This window comes from Calonectris borealis, chromosome 4 (assembly GCF_964195595.1).
Source record: "Calonectris borealis chromosome 4, bCalBor7.hap1.2, whole genome shotgun sequence".
Taxonomy (NCBI): Eukaryota; Metazoa; Chordata; class Aves; order Procellariiformes; family Procellariidae; genus Calonectris; species Calonectris borealis.
Window position 1 is genome coordinate 59,549,935 of NC_134315.1, and position 21,688 is coordinate 59,571,622.

General features: G+C 45.7%; 1 protein-coding gene across 1 annotated transcript in view; it reads right to left on the reverse strand.

Moving 5' to 3' along the window:
* Positions 1–21,688, reverse strand: part of ELOVL6 (ELOVL fatty acid elongase 6) — a 79,107-nt gene that overhangs the window by 24,161 nt on the left and 33,258 nt on the right. The window contains exon 2 of the mRNA XM_075149760.1: positions 1,876–2,007. Coding sequence (XP_075005861.1) covers positions 1,876–2,007 — 132 coding nt within the window. The remainder of the gene's footprint in view (positions 1–1,875; positions 2,008–21,688) is intronic.

Here is a 21,688-nt window from a genome sequence, read left to right on the forward strand (position 1 = left end):
AGAAATGTGTTGATTTCAAAGTCCATCTAGACACACTTTCACAGTGTAGTGTATATTCTTGCTATTCGTTGATTGGTGCATCGCTTATGATTTTGGGACGCAATTAATTAGTGAAATGGTTTAAAAGCCCCACAACGTGAATGTCAGCCACAGACCCATCTCAAAATAATGTGATTTTAAAATTCATCCATTCACACCTTCTGCAAAGGACGGTTCTGAAATCATGCTTCCCCCACTCGGATTGGGAATCAAACTACAAACGCTTTGCTAGTCAGCTAAGTCAGCTAGTTTCTAGTGTCTACATTCAATAAGAAAGTGTAATTGGAATACACATTTTGCAAACTGATCCACAAATGACATGCCATTTAGGAACCAATTCAACAGCTGCTGAAATTCAGCCATTTCTGGAACAAACAACAATTGCCTACAGGACCCTAACAGCAAAACTATGTTAGACACACAGCCAGAAGTACAGCGCCAAATGCAACCAGAAGAAATGTTCACAGTGTTAGAACTTGCTCTCAAAGTCATCCAGACGGCTCAAAGCTTTGTCTGCACTAGGATCTTTTTTTTAATGGCATCGATGAACGATTAAAATCAAGCCAACATAAAGTTCTTCTGTTGCATGTGCTAGCTGGATGAGACAATTAGAAATGAAATTAGAAATGATACAATGTAGAAATACAATTTATTTTCCCCTGCCAGAGTTTTAGAAAGAGTCAATGTGATACAACAATTTCGGAGGAAAAAAGGAAAAGCCATGAAAGAAAGCAAACTTCTCCATTCCTACTGTATTTCACTCTGTAGAAACTACTCTCTCAGTAGAAACTGAGAGTTTCTATTCCCACCCTGTGAAAAATCATGCACCATTCACAGTTGCTCAGTAAGCAAGCCTGTTTTATGTACTTGTGAACTAATATAATCAGTAGTTATTATATTGATATTAGAAAAAGATACAGGTATCAGTGTTTGATAATGGTTTGCAAACGATTTCTGTGCTGTTGAGTGAACTATAACTTACACTCCCAACAGGCACTGAAATGAAGGATAATCCTCGGGTCTTCTGTGTACTGTTATTAGTAAATTGTATCAAAGGTTTGTGTGTTTGTAAGGGCTATTTCGATAAGCGTTTGTTCATTCATTCGTTTATCTTCAGCCTCATTAAAAATTAGCATATTAAGCAGATAAAGTGGAATTCAGGTTGGTCAGTTTTACTCCTGACTTCAGCAACTATCAAGAATCTGAATCTGACTTTCCCCATACTCGATGATACAGAGTCAACACACAGTGAGAGAGATGTGCACCACTAAAAAATAGCCTTTCCCTGTGGAGCCAGCCTTTTGCTACATTCACAAGCTCTTTGCGATGGAATAACCAGAAGCCATATTCTGATTTCAATTGCAGTGGCCTAATTTACCTCAAAGTCATCAAAGCAGTGACTTTAGGTTTACCTCACTGTAATGGAGATCAGAGTCTTGACTAAATATTCCATATATGCACCCATATAAACGTAATACTAACTAGTAAGTGAGAACAAGACTAATATCTTAGTTAGTTTATTTCCATTTGTAGCTTGTATGGTAAATTTATTGCAATGATATGCGCTTTTTGTCGTGTCCTCACTTTATTTTCACCTTTGTTCTTCAAGAGGGTTATTGATTTCTCTCCTCTTCAAACGCCTTATGATCTGGCAAGTCAAAGGGGATCACTTCAATGGTGAGGAGTGGAGCAGGACATAACCCTGAATAGCAGAACTAAAGACACGCCATGTCTGGGTGAGCTTGTTGTCGCATTAGCAGTGCTGTTGTATGTGAAGAACCCCAAAACCTCTTCACGGACTACTGTCAAAGGCAGTTGGTGTGAAGAAATGCCTACCTGAAGACGGCAAGGCTCAGGGACCAGAGCACTAGTGGTTTCCTCAGTTCAAATTTTGCTCGTTTGTTCATTAGGTGCCGACCACCAAATATAAAGGCAGCATACAGAGCTGAAAATAGGAATGATTTCTTCCTGCAAAACAAAACCAAAAAAACACCTGTCAAGTATTTAATTAGTATTAGATACACAGCAGAGTCACATCTGGACATAACTGCCAAGGGCTTGTGCGCTTCCTTGAAAGGAAACTCTTTCGAAGACACTCCTGCAGCCCAGCCGAGATTATCGTTAGTGTATGAACCTACATGCCCGCACACAGGGCCAGATCCAGGTGCAGGCAAAACTGACCCTGGGGAAGTTCTGAAAAAGGACAGCCAAATTTGGCTCCCGTTCCTCCCGAGTTTCTGAAGGCTGAACTTCCGTGAGGAACAGAATAGATATTGCAGAGCCCAGACACTCTTCTGCAAGCACAACACGATTGATACTTGAACCAGCTGATCACATTTTGTGGCTCATTTATCTTTTTCATATAAATTTTTGTTTCCTGCAGGCTCCTTGCTACCTGGCAATTTAGTTTCCCATTGTTTCCTCCAAGAAGACGTTTAAAGATCCTGAGCACTGCAACACAACATGAAGAGCCTCATGAAAAGCAGAGAACCAGCAAGGAGAGGTCAATAGCCCCATTAAGCAGCGACCACGCTGGGTGGCATCGCCCTGCTGCACAAGCCCTGCCCGTGAGTGCCAGTTCAGGAAATTCGGAGAATTTGCTGAAAGGTCAAGCACGGCTCTGTTAAGGAACTTCAATGATACTCTTAGAATTGCAGGTTTTATTTTTAAAGCTGCCTGACAGTAGTCCAGCTCAGCAATAACCAGCAAACATTTGAACTCTGCTACTATAACTCATTGTAAATCAACCATTAGAGGTCAAAAATAGATTCAGCCTGGGACTCCTTCCCACACAGCACAAAATTACACTAAGACTTAATGATGTACAGCATTAATGGTGGCCTAACGGGATGGGCGTATATTTAGGAACAGATTTTTCTCTACAAAATCTATAATTATATTCACAAATATCAGTGGCCTATGGCTTTGCACCAAGAAGTGCTGGTTCTTTGTGGACCGCAGAAAAGAAAAACACTCTCGAGAAAGGTTACTACTTCATTAATATCTCAGAAAAGGTGGCAGCAAGCTACAAGATCTTACATTCCTTCTGATGCTGGCACCCCGAGACGATGCAGCGTCAGACAGCATGCTGCCCAGACTTCCCGTCGGGGGCAAGGTTCACCGGCATTGTGGTGTTTAGAGTTTTTATAGGATTTTCAATAGGATGTTTATATGAAAGTACGTTGCTTCACCTCAAGATAAAGACAAGGACGTGCTCACTACTGGTACCAAGTAGGTGCCACCTCCAGGCTCTTCCGTTACAATTAGCCGGTTGAGGATACCCCATGGCAAGGGATATGGGCAGCACAGCATGGTCCTGAAAGCCAAGCGATACGTGCAGCGCAGTACGCCACAGGACAGCGCGTGTCTGCGCCTGCTCAAGGCAACTGGTACATGGATCACGAGCTCCTGGATGGACAAGGGTCCTTCCATGAGGTCCACGAAAACTAAGAAAAGCTGTAGTAACAACTGATTGGAAGTACGAAGAAAGCACATGCAGCCTTCACTGGAAATAAATGAGTTTTATATGAGTCTGAAAGCTAAGTAAAAGCGAAGTCCAAAGAGACAGAGGCATATCAGTATGCATGCAGCAGCGTTCCATTTTCTGCCCACTTAGAAGCTCCTCTGTTTCTATTGACATGTTTATAGCTCTGTGTCGCAAAACATGGGTAACTGCATGAAAATCAGACTGGTGCTCTGCATTGAGAAGGGAGGACCTGGTGCCTGTGGTCCCCTGGGTGAGCTTTAGCATCCGCGCTGGCAACAACCCCAGGAAGACCAGGATGACCACAGAGCCAGCACCCTCTCACCTTGCGCATTGAGATGGTCTAATTGTCATGGCAATGTTTATCACAACCAGGTTCTGAAAACTACAAAGTCTCAGCCCTTATTCACCTCATAATAAAGAAAAAAGCACTCATTTTCACTTCTATGGTCTTGAATTTCACATCAGGGAAGGGGCAGAACTACCATGTTTGATAGCATGATTGCAGTTTAGCTTGGCTGGAGGTCAGTAAATATTTGTTAACGAGTTTGGGTAGTAATGAACCACCTCAAACTTGCTCATACTGAACCTCCTAACTGTAAGTCAAGATTTATGAGTTACGGGACAGGAGCAGACTCTCAGTGTGAGGTTGGACTGCGTTCCCATCTCCTCCCCTCTGCAGCCTCTTCAGCAGCAGTGCGCAGAGCAGCCCGTCGCCAACCTGGGCATGGGCAAGGGAAGGTAGAGGGAGTGTGATGGGCTGTACCACAGTCTGCAGTGCTGTCCTGGCTGCCCCAGGGCATCAGGAGAGACGTCCGCTCTGCATGCTTCTGCCCCTTCAATCCCACAAAAGTCTGGGCTTAAAGCGCTCAGCGCAGAGAGCAATACACACACAAGGTATGGAGATACGCATACACACGTATGGCCACTCGAGCCAGGTCATGTGCAGGGGTCCCACAGGAGGGACCCTGCAGCCCCACGCCACGAGGGAGGTGCAAACCCCCCCACCTCATGGCACTGCAGTGGGAGTCCCTCATGCCAGAGGCAGGAAAGGTCTGGCTTGCACTGGTCCATGCATGGAGCTCCAAAGCAACCGAGAGCAATGCAGGATGACATCTCGAGCAGCGCAGGATGACATCTCAGTGCAGGGGAAAAGACTGCAACACAGTGCTGCCATGCAGCTGCCAACAGGACCCGAGCTACGCGGGCTGGCATGGGGGGAGGTCAGGATTTAAGAGTCGTTGCTAGAGACACTTTGCGGGAAGGCAGGCAGGCAGGCAGGAAACAGTTCAGTTCTGGATCAAATACAGCCAAGACTTCAAAGCAATGGTTCAACTTCAGTTCCAATTCAGGAAAAAAAGACCAGTCTGAATGAGTTAGCAGCTCAGGTCTGTGCTCTGTTTGACTCCCTTCTTCCTGGGCAAGATATTCTCCATATTTACACCAAAACATTTTGTTTTGCTAGTTATTACTGAAACTATTTTTTGTGAGTTCAGTCAGTCTATTGAGGTCAATAATTAGAACAGATAAATTTTAGGTCACTTTTAACGGCTTTTTAATGAGTTCAGCATTATTTGCAATGATGGTAAATGGTATTCCCGCAGTATACAGCTTTGTATTGGTGGTGGGAGACATGAGAAGATTTGACTGCACGCATGATGTGAACTGCAGAGAGCAGCTGTAAGCAGTTTCAGACAAGGAGGAACGCAGTAGTATTCTCTCCTATGAGAGGTAAGCACAATACTGAATAATGATTAGGCTGATTTTGAAATCATCTCTCTGTTTTGACACCTGCTGACAACTTTTGGTAACTTTTTGCATCCAAAGGACTTTGAATTTTCCCCTCTTTGCAGCATAATAATGGTTAAAAGGACTGGGTAGTCCAGGTGATATAGATATAAAGGGGTTGCAGAGGTATGTACTCTTAAGATAATCTGTTTACCTGCATTAGACTGGTATTAACCAGCTTCCCACCACTGTTTTTATGACGGCTTTTCCTGAAAGGTTCATGACTACAGTCTGGTTCCTGGGCTGGTGACCCAAAGCAATGGCAATCTGACAGCATTGAGTTAGATCTGATATGGTTTTAGCCAAAGGAGGCTAATATCAAATGAGCATTTTTAAATACAGAGTTTTGGAGTTGTTCTGGAGCACTGTAACTTTTCATTGCTATTATGTGAAGAGAAACTAAATAGAGCAGAACGACGACAAAAAAATTAACCTTGAAACCAAAAAAATAAAAAAATCCCCCAAACTAATTCAGTAGCAGACTCGCATCCAATAACTTCAACGTTAGCACATTCATATGTTTGTCTTCAATTCTGTTCTGCAGGGTAACACAGTAGACATAAAGACAGGGCTGCCAAATCCTCCACATTTTTCTGGCATTTCTGTTTCTCACAGTTGTCTCCCACCTTCCTACATTTTCAGACTTCAGGGCCTAAGTACTATCTCTACTGAACACAACTCCATGTTTCCCTGCTGAAAGTTGCCAGCTCTTTCCCCCAAAAGGGATGCAGGGGAATTTTCTGGAGAACCTATAAAATGCTCTGCTCGGGCTGGGGGGGTTACTACAAGAAAGGGAGGCAAGAGTTTGGGGCTACAGGCTGAAGATGTGAGGCAGATCTTCCAGAACACTAGCACAGAGGTGGCCATATCACGAGGCAAGGGGACAGGCAGAAGCAGCTGACACGATGGGAGAAACAGAAGAGAAAGGATGAACGGTAAGCATGGCAGCAAATGAGGGGAGCTGGCAGCCAAGAGATGGATGTGAAGCTGGGACAGCATGGAAGGGAAGGAGGCTTGAAGTCCTTCCTCTGCTGAAGTCCCTGGAGGGATACTTCTTGCACCCATGGGCACACCAAGGGGCTCAGGCTACCCACGCTGAACACAGAGCTTCGATCACTCTCCTGCAAAGATCCTACAACAGGGACTGGTGGTATTATCATCCCCTGGACCACAGCCCGTGGGTCCTGGGGGTCCCTCTGCACTGTGTAAACCATAGGCAGGTGATGTGTTTTATCAAGGATGGATGAAGGTTTGGGCACTTAGGTGCTTTTTAGAAGCTGAAATCCTTTATTAGGTCTGCCCTATGGCAGAGGAATGGAGACAGGAAAGAAGAAAAGGAAAAGAAGTATAACTGAGAAAAGGGAGGCAGAAACTGGGGCTGATAAAGGAAGACAGAGGAAATCCACCCCACCAGGAACAAAGCTGCTCCTCGTTCGCAGCCAGGGAGTCCCACCCAGGAAAGCCCACTCAGGCACCAAGGAGCGACAGGGAGAGATCAGCCATCCAGCCTCAGGCAGGAGAACACAACACGGAAAGGGGCAGCAAATAATCCAATGAGGAAAGCAACGATAAACAGACGGCTAAGGAGCTCCCCCAGAAGTACATTATTTATAAAATACTGAAAGTATATGAATTACCACAGCATTCTAAAATAAGGGGCTGAAGCCTGAGGGTGAGCCTCATCCGCAGCAGCGTGAGACATCCCGGCGTCTCTGATGCAAAGTGAAATAGCCCTGAATATTGCAGTGCCGCTGAAGGAGGTGGTTTCAGCCCAGATGCACTGTTGTCGTTTTTTCCCCTGAAAATAGCAGCCTGAGTCATTATTGTAGAGTTCTCTGATGTTAACGAGTGAACTGAAACAGATACAGATATGTGCTATAAAATTTAATATTTCTTTAATCATTAAGGAAAATCCTTATAGGAATGCACAAAGGACAACCTTGTCATCTTTTAACTATCCTCTATCATGCAATACAGGATTATCCTTATAACAGCATTCAGTAGGGGAGTAGTAAAGTGAAGCAGTGTTAGCCCCCTCTATTTTCATTCTATAGGGTTTTAAAAACTTTTTTTTAATCAAGATATATTTACTTTGCGCAGGCAGAGCTCATTCTTAAATTCATTACTGCTTCTTCATATGCTGTAAAGGGAGCACAACAGATTAAAAAAAAAAAAAACACTGCAGTCGCCAGAGCAGAGTGCTTCTGGCAAGTAAACAGGCAATTTCAGGCTCCCAATGTTTTTCTTTTGGCCTTCTTCATCACCATTTTATTGACTTAAAAAAATAGATTTTACTGGGGTAAAAAAAAAAAGAAAAAAAAGGATGCTTGGTAAGATGACAGATAAGGGACTCTTCTTAACGATTTCTCCCAGCTTTCAACAGAAAACAACAACTTGTGTTTATAATTGAAACTTCTAACTTGAGAGTCTAATTAAAGTGCTTTAACCTGAACCAGTGTAAATCACACAGCACACCCGTGTCCACGGCTCACAAGCAGTAGCTGGTAGCCTTGGCAAAGTTACTTTCTCTCTGATGCTTATTTAAAAATCACACATTCTGTATGTATAAAAAAGGGTGTGAAAACGCTTTTCAGTCTCTCCCTGTCTCTACCTCAGAAATACTGTCAAAGCAAACCTTTCTCTCTCTCTTCCCAGATATAATTTTGACAGAACCAGCAAGAAGAGATCCAATGTGTGGATATGCCAGATCTGCATATGAAACTATAACCTGTACTCCTGGCTTTGAGTTTCTGCAGCTGCTTCCCGTTGACCGTACCAGCCGTAATAACGGAGAGAGAAGGACACGCAGAAGAGGAAGACCCGTCTGATACGCACATGCGAACACAGTCTGATTTATTCCTACAGCTCAATATCCTTTGACATTTATATTTAGAGCAGCAACGACAACAGTCACACACACGGGTAGGTGACTCACTGATGATGGTCTTTGACGTAACAGGCCACCAGAGAGTAAACAGGGATGTATCTCATACCAACCATCTGATCCCTTGATTTCTAAAGCCTGCCTCTCAAAAGATCATTTCAGCCTCCTCGTGACAGGTACTGTGGGATACACAGCCCTGTGCTCCCCCCAAGGCTGGGGCAGCTCCCCAGGCACCCCTCTCCCTGCAGGGAGCAAGGGAAGAGGAGTCAGGGCCCCGGGAACACATCCTGGCTATTCCCCCACATCTGCCTGTTCTCTGGGGTCCTGTTCCCATCACCCAATTCATGTCATTACTGACAGACAGTATCATCGGCCCAACTCCTTAACCCATGGAAAGGAAGGAAACACGGCACTGGGAGGCTGCCAGAGGGAACTGCTGCGGGAACCGTCCCAACCTTGACTCGGCCAAAAAGGATGGAGGAGGAGAAGGACTTGCGTGTGCGCTCCTTGCTCCACGAGTGCTAACACCTGAGCCAAGGCATAGCCTGAAGCCCAGGTCCCCCATGGCCCAGGTCAGAGGGAAGGGTGAGAGCTGCAGGGCCAGCTAGCTCTGAAAAGTAGAGCAACTATTTTTTTGCGGTGTATCACCAGGCCACAGCCCGCTGTGGTCCAGCCGCAGGCCTGGCTGGAGATAGCCGCAGTTCCCCACCAGCCAACCTGCCTGGGCATCCTCCCTGGGGAGCAAGGGGCTGCGCCCACCCGAGCCTCCCCCCACATCGCATTCAGTCAGACTCAGGAGCAGGAAAGCACTCCCAGGTCATGCCGTTGGCAGGGCAGGCAACAGCCCTAAAATTACAGAGAGGAGAAACAAGGGCACGGCAGTGTGAAGGCACGGGGGAAGGCGGCTCATGTCCTGCACCTCCCTGACGGTTGCATTTGTTTTGTTGAAATGTGTTTGCCAGCAGTTTGTCACACTCATGCTTGTAGAATATGTGTGTTACAGAGTATTAGCCATAAACTAAAATGTGTGCAGCTAGGGACGAAAACAGCAGCAGCAAATTTTTCTTGCTTTCCCTTTGTAGTGGGAAAATGTAAGAGAAGTGTAAGGGTGAGGAAATGAAGTTAAAATTCAGGGACAATTTTTTGTTTTCAGATAGAAGAGGCAAACTCAGCTCTGAAGTATATGAAGTCCCTTGTTCTTTATAAGCCTCATACAGGCTTAATGGAACAAACCATAAACTCTAGAAAACCCATAAGCTACAATCCCAAATATAAGCAATGTCACAAGAGAAAATTACCCCTCAAATGGAAAGCACTTCAGAAAAAAACCAAAACAACCTCCAAAACCTTGCGTTTTGAAACCAGCTAGCCAAAATTTTGTTATCACTGAAGGCAAATCAGCTTCATCTCTGGCTCTAGCCCAGATTTCCTCCACTTTTAAATTATGCTTTGAATGGGGACCCACCCAGTGGAGATGGCAGGTGATAGCGTGCTCGCAGCGATGACAGCCATCCCTGAGTTTCCACCTCGCACGGACAGCAGTGGAAGTTCCAGCCCGGTGGGCCGGATTGCTGGGGTGAGCCCCATCGTACCCTCCTACCCAGCTGGCATCCCAGGTGACACTGTTCAGCCTGCGCCAAAACCTCTGCGTCACCCCATCTTCAATGCCTCCACTCCTCTCCAGGGATGGGCCAGCATCTGACCTCACTGTTACTGGCACTGATCATAAGCAACAACCATTTTTGCACAACCTCCCCCAAGATTTACATCACCAGAGCTAAGAATTGAACCTAGCCCCAGAAGAGTCATAGGAGCCTACTGGCAAAATGATGACCATCCCTGTCCCTGCTAATAGCCTTCATAGCAGGTCAGTGTAGTCAGAGGAACTCGTTCTCTACTGGGAGCCTCTGCTAAATCCATCTGTATCACTCTGACAACATACCTAGTTCTTAATACAAAGACTTGGGGTTATAACGGGTGACAAAGTAGGGTGTCTCCCCTTGGACCCACCATGGGTTTCTCCAGGCTTTGCTGGGGCTTTCAGGCAGTCGTTGGAGAGACAGCAGAGAGCAGGGAAGCTAATGCAGGCCACAGGCACTGCAGTTCTGAGGAAAAGCTACAGTACTTTCACTTTTAATTTCATCAATGTAAATTTAAACCTCTGGCCTCCACTGTAAAAACCTGGAGCTAGTAAACACAACTGCAACTGAACTTGGGGACTAGTAACCTACACCTCTCCCAGCTGAAGTCATTCTGTACGCACGCCTCACCTGAAAGCGGCTAATGAAGATGCTAGTGGAGGTATGTCATACAGGCATAGCATGAAAATAAGTAGATCTCCATACTGCCTTACTCATTTGATCTGCTTTATCTGATCAAATCAATCAATGCTTACGACATTTAATAAGTTTACACTTAAAGCAGTATATCAACGTAAGGCCTTCAGATCCAGGAAGATCCCTGAAGCAACTCACAAATGTTATTTATATAGATAAGTGCTGCTTGCTTCACTGCTTTGGGGATATTTATTTATTTAGCAGGACACAACACAATACTACAAGTAACACATGAATAAGGATAATTTACTAAAGCTACCTTTGCCCCTGCGTCTGCAGGAAAGCCTATGCACCACAGTGGCACGGTCAGGTCTCTCTACCATTGCAAATGAACTTGTAAAGTGTCTTGGAAATAACGTCTGTTGGATCTCAAAAAATATTTAAGCAGAAAAAAAGCAGTCATTCAAACTGAAACATGGAAAATGCAGGGATTGCAAGCAAGCAGTGTGTTGTTTTAATATCTATCGCCGTGAAAGACATTCCAGCAGACGTTGCTCCCTTCCAGCCTTCTGCAATACCACCTCAGAAAATGATGTTGCTACAACTGCCAGTGGATTGCAAAACACAAACAAACAAAAACTGTTCTGATTTTCCTGAGAGCGTTCCCAGCCAAGACAGACATGCAAGATTCTCCTATGGAGCAGAGCGCAACCTTAGAAACAGGGCAGCCAAAAGTCAGGTACAAATAAGCCCTTACAGCTAGGGCTTGGTGACCACCTTATGGAAAGGATCTCTTCATAACTCCTTCAGTGCCGGAAAACATTAAATTATCCTGGAGGAAACCAAACTGAGGGGATGCCCAAAAAGCATAATAAATTAGAATATACACTTACCACCCTTCTTCTCCCCATCTAAAGACCTAAAACCATATAGACAGGTCAGAGCAAGCCAGCAATGCCATTCTGTGGCCTAGGTCTTATTAAAACGGGATACTGGTACCAGTGACATTGCAGTAATGGAACTGCGGGATAAAATATCTTGCTTTCAAACCTTGTAAATGCTCACATGCCCTGTGGAAGAAAAAGGAGCAAATGGAGCTCATAAAGAAGGACATTTTGGTAGAGAAGCAAATGACAGAATATTTTCCAACAACCCTTAGTGAAGAAAGATCAGGTCATCTGGAGAACAACGGCCTGCTCTGACTGGTCCCGCAGTACGTTTTGATACGTGATGTCAAGGACTGCTTGATGTATCTAATAAAATCTTCAGGGACATCTGACCTTTGTCTAGTGCTGAGAGATCAAGTGACAAAGGATGCTAATGGAAATGCTGCAACGAACCTGGACCTGACTCTTGACCGATAGGAAACTAGTAAAATCCAGAAAAAAAATAGGGCAATCTTGCCATAATCTTTTCAACCACCTATCTAAAACAAACAGCCCTGCCAAACAGCCATCTTCCTTCTTAATCAACTGGGAAGCAGGTCAGGACAAATACAAAGGTGTTTCAGCAGTGCTCAAAGCTTGCAACAGGGAGCAGTTCGGAGTAGCTAGGAGGCAGGTTTACACGCTGCCACCTCCTCACAACATGAGGCTTTGCAGCTTGCCCAACGCATCCACCAGCAGAGAAGGTAGCCCTGTGCATTAGCTGGCCACGTTATCATTATCAAACGGCATTTTCATGAACTAAACCTTGCCACTACTTACGGAAGAATTTTATGCTTTTCATTCCCAGCGGAGGCTTCAGTCCCCAGACTAATCTGCTAATAAATTTCCCAGTACTTTCAATCCCTCACAATTCCCATGTCATAGACCATGACCTATAGCTTCTTCGTTAAATCCAGAATCGCTCTACTTGAAATCAGTCAAGACAATACCTTTAAAGCAGACCCTTTCAAAGATAAGGGAAGAGGCAAACTGGCCTGAATCCGACTAAAATTATCTGAGGAGAGAACGTAAAACACCATGAGAAATACTGTGAGCGATAAACCAGTAAAAGTAATTTTCTAATTACTGTCAGTTTTCAGGATCCGATGCAGACAAAATTTAAGAGGCAGGATGACATTCCTAAACCTGTAGTGGAAATTAAGAGGGGACGGAGGAACGTAGCAAACACTGTACAATTACCAGCACGACCTAAATATCACAGCCCGGATGTTTTTCGGGCGTTTCCTGCAGATATCCCACTTGCAGTCCTGAACCAGCCTGAAACAATCGGAATAAACCAGCAGGAGTGGCACAAGGCAGTACAAAGTACACGGCATTAATGTAGCTTATCTCTACCCTGTCAGCAGTACGTTTGTGACAGCTTGTTCTGGCTTTCCACCTCTTCAGGCTTGGCACAGGCACCCTCCTCTCGAGAGAGAGGTGGCCGGACCCGCCAGCTCTCCCCAACTAAAGAGTCTGGGTCTTTCTTTTTGCTTCCAGCCGCAAGGGCTCGGCTGACTGCATCCTGCCCTTAGCCACCCCCTCTCCTAATTAGATGGGATACTAAACTGCTTAGCAGTATTTCACTTTCCGTCGCGGTATAAAGAGCCCAGGTTACTACAGGATTAGCAAGTATAACATTAAAGTGTTACACATACACAGAGAGTTGCCTGTCCTAGACTCTGCCAAATCTTGGTCACAGAGGACCTGTTAAAAGATAGGAGATGCCAAAAAGAAAGAAACCACAGACAAATAAGGCAATGAATCTGGACTACGGTGGAAGCGGCTGCATACGTGACACTGCGAGAAGGAAAAGGAGCATTACCAGGAGCGAGCAGTAATTGACATTCAGCCCTTCTGGACAGGCAGACAAATGGAGCAAAGGAAGGAAATATAAATACGTTTTTAAACAATTCAAATACAACAATAGTCAGAATTTAATGGCCATGGTCATTAAGGGGCAAAAGGGAGAACTAGATTACTGCAAATGAATAGGAAAGCCTGTTAGGATGTCAGTGATACTGTTTCAGATTTTTTTTAAACAGAAAGTAGCCTCCCACAAAGGTAGAGAAATTAAATAAATTATCTGAGCTTTGTTTTTTCCCAAAGGTCACATAACCAAAATTTGTTTTACATGTCCAAACATATTCCTTTTGCTATTCTTTTTCTTAATTGGATTGTCCGCCACTGATTACCTCTGTAACTTGTGGATTTTGCTCAAACTTCCCTCCATGGCAGGTTTGCTAACTTACAGCTGGCCTATAAAGAGGTAAAAAAACCCTCTGTTCTAGTGAAAAGTCAGACTACTCCTAAATTATCTTCTGTATCACACAGCTAGTATAGTAGAATGCCCTCTATTCTCATCACCTATTCTTACCACTTTTCTTTCATGCGGCTGTTGTAAGAGCACCAATAAATCTGCCTCTTGCATCTACCCACTGTCTCTGTCACGTTATGACCAAATGTCGTAACTACAGACGAACCCGTTTACATCAGTATCTCGTTCAAGGATGCTCTGTTGCTCTGTTTCTTCTTTCATTTGCAAAGGGAATATGAGAGTCCCTTGGCACTGTGTGCAGGATCTGGTGGGCAACAGAGAGGGGGAAGAAAGTGATCTTCCCAAAGATACCATTTTCCCAGAGGATGCCCTGAGGTGCTCCCGCGTCTTGCAGCGCTCCCGCTGCAGCCCGTGCCAGCGGCTGAACCAAAAAAACGCCCAGGCGCTGATCACCCTCGCTGCCCCTGCACCCGGCGGCCCCGTCGCACAACTCGCACACGCTGAGGCCGGGCCGCTTGACGCCTTCTTGCTAAAACCAGTGCGATCCAAGCGCCTACCGCAGTCTTCACGGGCTGGGCACTCCAGTTTCTGTGCATTAAGTACACATTAACAATAGCTTGCTTTTACAAGCCTCTCTCCTTGGGAAAGGTAAATGCTATCTCTTTGAGGTTTGTAATGATCAACGCAACTGCATATTTGCCACCCAGCTAACCTAAGTGCCCAGAGAAAAAGTTGTAGCACTGTGTATTCAACAAGTTCTTCCACTTTCATGATACCCTAGAGCAAATGGCAGTTTGCTGATGTTTACTGCTTTCGGTTTTGGTGGTTTTTTTTCCTTTAGCTGTAGCCTGCTTTGAGATTCATGAGTGCAAGCACACTATAAATGCATATCAGTGAGTTTCACAATTACTCTGCGTCTGGACCAACATGTTTTCCAAAAGGCAGCCAGTCTCGAATTCAAAACACCAAGGGGAAAGAGTTTACTCATGTGTTAGGGACCTATGGCAGTGATTCTCCTCCATTGCAAGGTTTTTTCTACTTCATTTTCATTTCTCTGGCTCACTGGGACTCCAGCCCACTGAAAACAAAAATATTTTTAGAGACCTTGACCTGCACCAACAATGACTGACAAACACAGGCATGTGCCCCTGTGTTCGCCTGCACCCTGGAGATGGTACTGCTGTGTTGGGGCCAACCTGTACCTGCGCTGAGAGCCAGCGGGAATGGCCTCGGGTATGACCTCTGCTTTGCTGCGTTGGGGCTCCGAGCTGCTATCTCCACATGGTCAGCACAGTGCAGGGGTGCACCGGCTCCCATGGAAATTTCCAACACAGCCCTTCTTTTTGCTCCTTCTTGCTAGCCTGAATCACCGAGGTGACTGCATGTGCAGAGGGAGGAGTGGCAGAGTAAGGTCTCTGATGAAAAATGTTCGAGACCTCTGTCTTTTACCAAGAAGGCACAAGGTCCGTGTTCAAAGTGCCCTTCAGTTCCACGTTTCAGCCCTGATGGCAGCACAAAGTCCGGCTGGCGCAGAGACCCTCCTGAGCGGGCAGAGCCCAGTGTGCTGCTCCAGTGCCCTGACCAGCAATCCCAGCAGAGCTCCTACATCCCTCACCCGAGCAGAGGCTAGCAAGCATGACAGGTTGGGCCAAGCAAAAATACATTTAGTTTTGTGATTCATTACAAATTATTTGTTTTCAGCCTACAGTTTATGTTTTAGTCTCTCTAGCTACCTCATGTATCAGCAAAAAGAATCAGCATCTCCCAGCCTTAGATGTTTAGCAATCTCACACGACACTGGTGAATTGTTCAAAGACATATCAAACCTGCAGTTGCAGAAGTTTGTTCTTTTGGGGACTGAATTCTTATAAATATAGCTTTGAGCTTCTCATCCACATTTCTGAAAAACGCTGGATCCGTGTTATAGCTGCCACTCCACCCATCCCACCCCACCCCTGGCAGCTTTTGCCCTAAATAAAACAAGGGTGTTACGTGGCTACAAACCAGATGATGGACCTAACTAGACTTCAGTCACAACAGTACCAGTCACTATTACTTAAATCAGCTTGTTGTTCTTTCTTCTTCTGTATATTTAAATATTGTGCTGATATACACCATCCCTATAGCGCTGTAACACATTTTATTCATGTCTCAGAAGTGTTCGTTTGCTTGGATGGCGGGAAGAACAAATCCCACTTCTATCTCCCACTCACTCCTGTTAAATAATACCAATAGTAATGACGAAAACCAAATAATACTGATAATACTACTACCGATAACACGCTAAATGATCCTGTTAAATAATAATTAAAGAAAATGGGTTCAGGCACAGAACAGGTAAGTACACGAGAATGTGGCCCCATGTAATTGAAACTTAACCCAACAGCACTGCTACATTTGCATTCACAGGAAGACTGTAAACTTCAACTAAAACTATATTCAAGTGATTTGAATAAATTTGGTGCTTACAGCCTGTGCTAGGCTGACACCTTTCTGAGAAGGCTCAAGAAAATAAATTGGTTCTATCAGACCTCCTAAAACCTATAGATGACAGGAGGTGTTAATAAGCAAGACTTTGGGAGCTCCTTGGGACCAAGAAAAAGCTGCCAATGATGGGCCTATCTAAATTTAGTGGCTGCAGTTATCCAATAGAGCAATGGAGAAATGTTCTCAAGCAGCTGCTTCTCTTTCCCACTGAGGTATACTGAAGCATTTTAAACCATGGAGTGGTTTAAACCATAGGGGTGGCATATTAAGCAGCCTTCTGGTTTATCCCCTGCAGCCAAAATTAAAATCATAGAATCATAGAATCATAGAATTGTTTAGATTGGAAAGGACCTTTAAGATCACCAAGTTCAACCATTAACCTAGCACTGCCAAGTCCATCACTAAACCATGTCCCTAAGCACCACATCTACACATCTTCCAAATACCTCCAAGGATGGTCACCCAACCACTTCCCTGGGCAGCCTGTTCCAAGGCTTGATAACCCTTTTGGTGAAGAAATTTCTCCTAATGTCCAACCTAAACCTCCCCTGGCACAACATGAGGCTGTTTCCTCTCGTCCTATTGCTTGTTTCTTGGGAGAAGAGACCAACACCCACCTCGCTACAACCTCCTTTCAGGTAGTTGTAGAGACATGAGGTCTCCCCTCAGCCTCCTCTTCTCCACGCTAAACAACCCCAGTTCCCTCAGCCGCTCCTCATAAGACTTGTGCTCCAGGCCCTTCACCAGCTTCCTTGCCCTTCTCTGGACACGCTCCAGCACCTCCATGTCCTTCTTGTAGTGAGGGGCCCAAAACTGAACACAGTATTTGAGGTGCGGCCTCACCAGTGCTGAGTACAGGGGCACGATCACCTCCCTACTCCTGCTGGCCACACTATTTCTGATACAAGCCGGGATGCTATTGGCCTTCTTGGCACCGGGGCACTCTGCTGGCTCATATTCAGCCGGCTGTCAACCAACACCCCCAGGTCCTCTTCCACCAGGCAGCTTTCCAGCCACTCTTCCCCAAGCCTGTAGCATTGCATGGGGTTGTTGTGACCCAAGTGCAGAACCCAACACGTAGTCTTGTTGAACCTCATACAGTTGGCCTCGGCCCATCGATCCAGCCTGTCCAGGTCCCTCTGCAGAGCCTTCCTACCCTCGAGCAGATCAAGACTCCTGCCCAACTTGGTGTCATCTGCAAACTTACTGAGGGAGCACTCGATCGCCTCGTCCAGATCATTTATGTGAAGATGTGAAAGTCCTGGTATGAAACTTAATCATCCTGCAGCCAATATAACTGAAAAGTGACAGAATACAGACTTGATGTCCTGAGAGATGCTGGCATGGCTTATTCTTGTACACTAGTCCATTTTGGATTGCGTGAACAGTCCTGGAAAACTCCCTGCATCTGGGGCTCCCTGAACCCAACTGGACCAGGGCTCCTTCACACAAGGAGGGCTCCTTCACTGTTTAGCTGGTTCCCTAGCAAAACGCTCTGAACGGCCTCTCTGGGGGCACAGTTTTAGACCAAGAGCTGTAGTTCTTTCCTCACGCAAGTCAAAGCTCTGCATGAGACGTTTCAGCGACTTCAGGTCAGTCTCCTGCAAGGGCAGCTCATCCTGCACTGCTCGAATGCTCCAACCCCCCGTTGCCTCTTAGTGTGTCTGGAAAAAAAATCTCTGCCTCCCCCGAATTAAACAATTTACAAAGAGGTAAACTGGGCTGGGGAAATATTTGGCTCTGGCGGGCCTGAGGAAGAGGACGATAGACAGGCAGCGAGAAGGTTGCGAAATGAAAGTCCCCACAGCCGCCTGCCAGCAAGGGACACCCACCGCTGCTCCCGGTGCTCCCTGGGCTGCAAGTGTGTGTCACGTGAAATAAATCCATACCTGACGCTTAAGTTTCTAAATTGTCATTTTCATGGTCTGTCTGGGGGCCAAATACAGGGCTCTGCCATCCTTCCTGAAGCTGTCAGGACTGGACTAAAAAAAGGGAGGAAAAACATGGAAAGAAAAATCTGAAGGAAACTAATTCAGGTCATGGCTGTGAGTCGGGTCAACTAGCTACAGAGTGAAGGCAAGTCCTTTTCTTTTCTTTCTTTCTCTCCTTCAATGCCAGACTTGTTTAACGAGACTCTCCTCGGTGAATTTTCTTTTATAATTAACAAATGAAAAGGAAACACGCTTCTTTGTATTTAAAAAAAAATTCCGCAGCTGCCTTATGCAAGCCATTTCCATTTTTAAGACTGGGAAAAGGCTTTGCTGCCTCTGCTTAAATACAGTCTTACTTTTCAGCACTGTTTAATTTGGGAGGAAGAAGAGGAACGAGCAAGTGTCCTAAATGACTGAGGATTTCTGCACTCATATTAAATGATAAACACTAACAAAATAACAGTGAGAAACAGTCTCTAGCACGAAGGCTGGGGCAAATCTATCACAACAAACACAGCAGGTGGCTGATCTCGCAAGGTCTGAAAGACTATCTTGATCCTCAGCATGTGCTAACCACATATGCTTTAAATTTAAAAAAAAAAAAAAGATCTCTTGATGCTTTATATAGGCTCGGCACAACTCTTCCCTGCTACATGTCTATTAAAAAAACCTGGCAGGTTGAGTTTGCTCTCATGCAAGGGGGAAGGTGAGGAAGGTATATAATCTCTCCACTTCTCTTGGCACCAGAACAAACCCGCAGACGCCAGCCACCACTACGCGTAGGCAGGAAGATGATTCCCAGCCATTAGGACATCCAAACTCTGGGAGACTCTGCTTTCCAAGTGCAAAAAGGTTTGCCTGCTTCAAAGATGGGCTTGGCAAGTTTGGGGAAAAAAATTAAAGAGCAGGTGAGGGGCTGCATGATCCTGCAGGTCCCTTACAAAATAAAACTGGGCTTGGACACTCCTGCCTGCACCCCATCACTTCCAGGATGACTGTACTGAACGTGGTCACTGGGAACACAGATCCAGAAGAGGAAAGGCTCGATGGTGCTTGGTACGGCTGGGTGTGAGGCACGGAGGTGGCAGAGAAGTCTCACGTCTACCCTACCACAGAGTAGAGCAAGCATGCAAATCTGGCACCTTTAATTTGCAAAATTCTCCCTTGCTTTCTGGCACTGGCAGTGCCAACGCAAACCTCCCCAGGGTGCAAGGCTGGGACTTGTTGAGCAAGATGTACACAGCGAAACTCCGACTGAGGCTCCTGTGCAGCACGATAGCATAGAAAGAACAATATACAGCCGTCCTCTGCGCAGGCGCCTTCCTACAAAGCGCATCCTGAGGAGAGCTGCAGAGTTATCAGCAAGAAAGAGAAATTCAGAGAAGGAAAAGGAAAGGAAAAGTAAGTTTGCAACCATTAAGGGACAGAGAGATTAAGTCTGCCCTTACACAGCCATATAGTGACTGTCACCCTGCCCAGCTGCTATATCCTGTTCTGCATCCCTGTAGCCCCAGTGGCAAAGGCTGGTCTTTGTCCCCAGGGTCCCTGAAGACCAGGGCTGTCTAAGCCACTCCAACACAGTGCTCAGGAGCTGGAAGGAGGCCTGGGACATGTATCAGTACTCTGGATCCTGAGATGGGCTGCAGCGGCTGCAGCTGCTCTGGCAGCGGGGGCAGCAGGGATCCCAAAGCGGTCCCTGGCAAGGTACCGAGCCTGCCTCCGGCACAGCGCTCTGTAGACCCAGGGGTTTTGGCTGCACCGACAAACGCTGGTAGCTCAACTCAAAACAAATGAATGAAAATTAACATTCCTTTGGGGCTGACTCATAGCAGAAGTGTAGTCTACTGGCCCGCACTTTCCTTCCCCCGTGCTCGTCTCCCTCGCCGGCAGAACGACGAAGCACTGCAGTTTACCCAAGACCAGGCTCCTGCGTTGCCCCGAGCCAAGCCCAGCTTTGCTCAGCACTCGGCATCCCTGTAGCTACACAAACTATTTAAAGGGCTCTGGTTCGGAAGGCAACTCAGAGCAAAATGTTTAAAACACCTCACTTGGAAAACCTCACTGAGCTGTGCCTTTGCATGGATTCCTCTTCTTTCTTTTCATTTATTTCGCTGAAATGCTTTGCTGCATCAGAGCATTGATTCGGCTGACAACAGTGTATTTCTGGGAACTAAACCGTAAACTATCTGCTAGCCCGTTCCTAGTAAATATGTTACTTGTAATAAGAGCATGGTTTTGCTTGGCTTGGTTTGGATCAGTGGCATTCGTTATACATCGCCACAGAATAAGAAGAGGGTAAAGATTTCACGGTTTGGTCCTACACTGTGTGTGCAGAAAGGAGAGAGAAAGGGAGCCTGGCTCTTAGAGATAACAGTATTTATCTGAGCTGGAAGTCTTGGTAACTAAAAGTTTTTACCAGCTGATGCTGAGAAGTCTTTGGTAGTCTCAATCCCCTTCCCAAGAGACCTCCTAAAGGACAGCACTGCACCGGTGGCACTCGGCAGCCTCAGCCGTTGCTGCAGCGGCTGCCAAAAGGGCTGAAGGGGAATTAACTGAGTCACTCTCTTGCTCCAGGTCGGGTCAGCCCAGGTCACGGCTGAGGTGGTGCAGAGAGACCTGCACCAATCAACCCGTAAGGGAAGCCAACAGGGCTGTCAAACTGGTGTTTGCTCCCAGTTGTAAATTCACACATCGAAGCAGCACTGTGCTTTCCCACATAATTCTCTAGCTGTGACCATAGAAGAAAAAACAGAAAAAATATCAAGAAAAAGTAGCAGTAGCATAGGTTACTGCAACTTATTGGGCAGGGAGGGGAGGGAACGACCCTTGCTTAGGGCATAAGCCGGGCAGAAAGCATCTATTTCTACAGCTGGGAAATACAGCTCAGCAACTCCAAGCCAAACATAAATGCTGCAGGCAAAGCTGCTCTACTGCCTGTCAAATAACAAACATATTTGTATCCTGTCCTCTTTATCTGCACAGGCCCAGTGGGAAATAACAGAGCGAGAAGGCCAAACACTGCCAAAATACGTGGTGAAACTGCACAGAAGCTAGGAGAGACTGCACCTCTCTCTTACTGCCAGAGAAATGCTTAGGTCTGGTCCAGAGCTCAGCGGCATTAATGGAAAATTCCCTAGAATTCAGAGCACTTTGGAAAAGTTGCATATTAATTGGTGGATATTGTTTTTGTCATTTGCCATCTCTAACTCAGACAGCAAAACTTGACAGCTTTAACAACCTTATTTTATTTCTTACTCCCCCAAGTCCCTCATCCAATATTTGTTCTTGATTAAGCAACCTTTCTTACAGGACAGATCAGCTTTCAGTGATCTCTCCTTCTGTGTGACCTCTTCACAGACAGAGGTGCGTTGATCATCTGTTCCATTTCCCTGGGGTTCCTTGCGGTACCTCTGAAGTGTTCAATACTGTTCTTTGCTGACGTGCTTGTCTAGACTGCCACTCCCTATGTGGGTGTGTGACTATATCTATATTGCTTACTAAGTGAAGAAGAAACATTTCAAAATTTGGACATTAGGAGAAATTTTGGACATTAGGAGAAATTTCTTTACTGAAAGAGTGGTCAGGCCTTGGAACA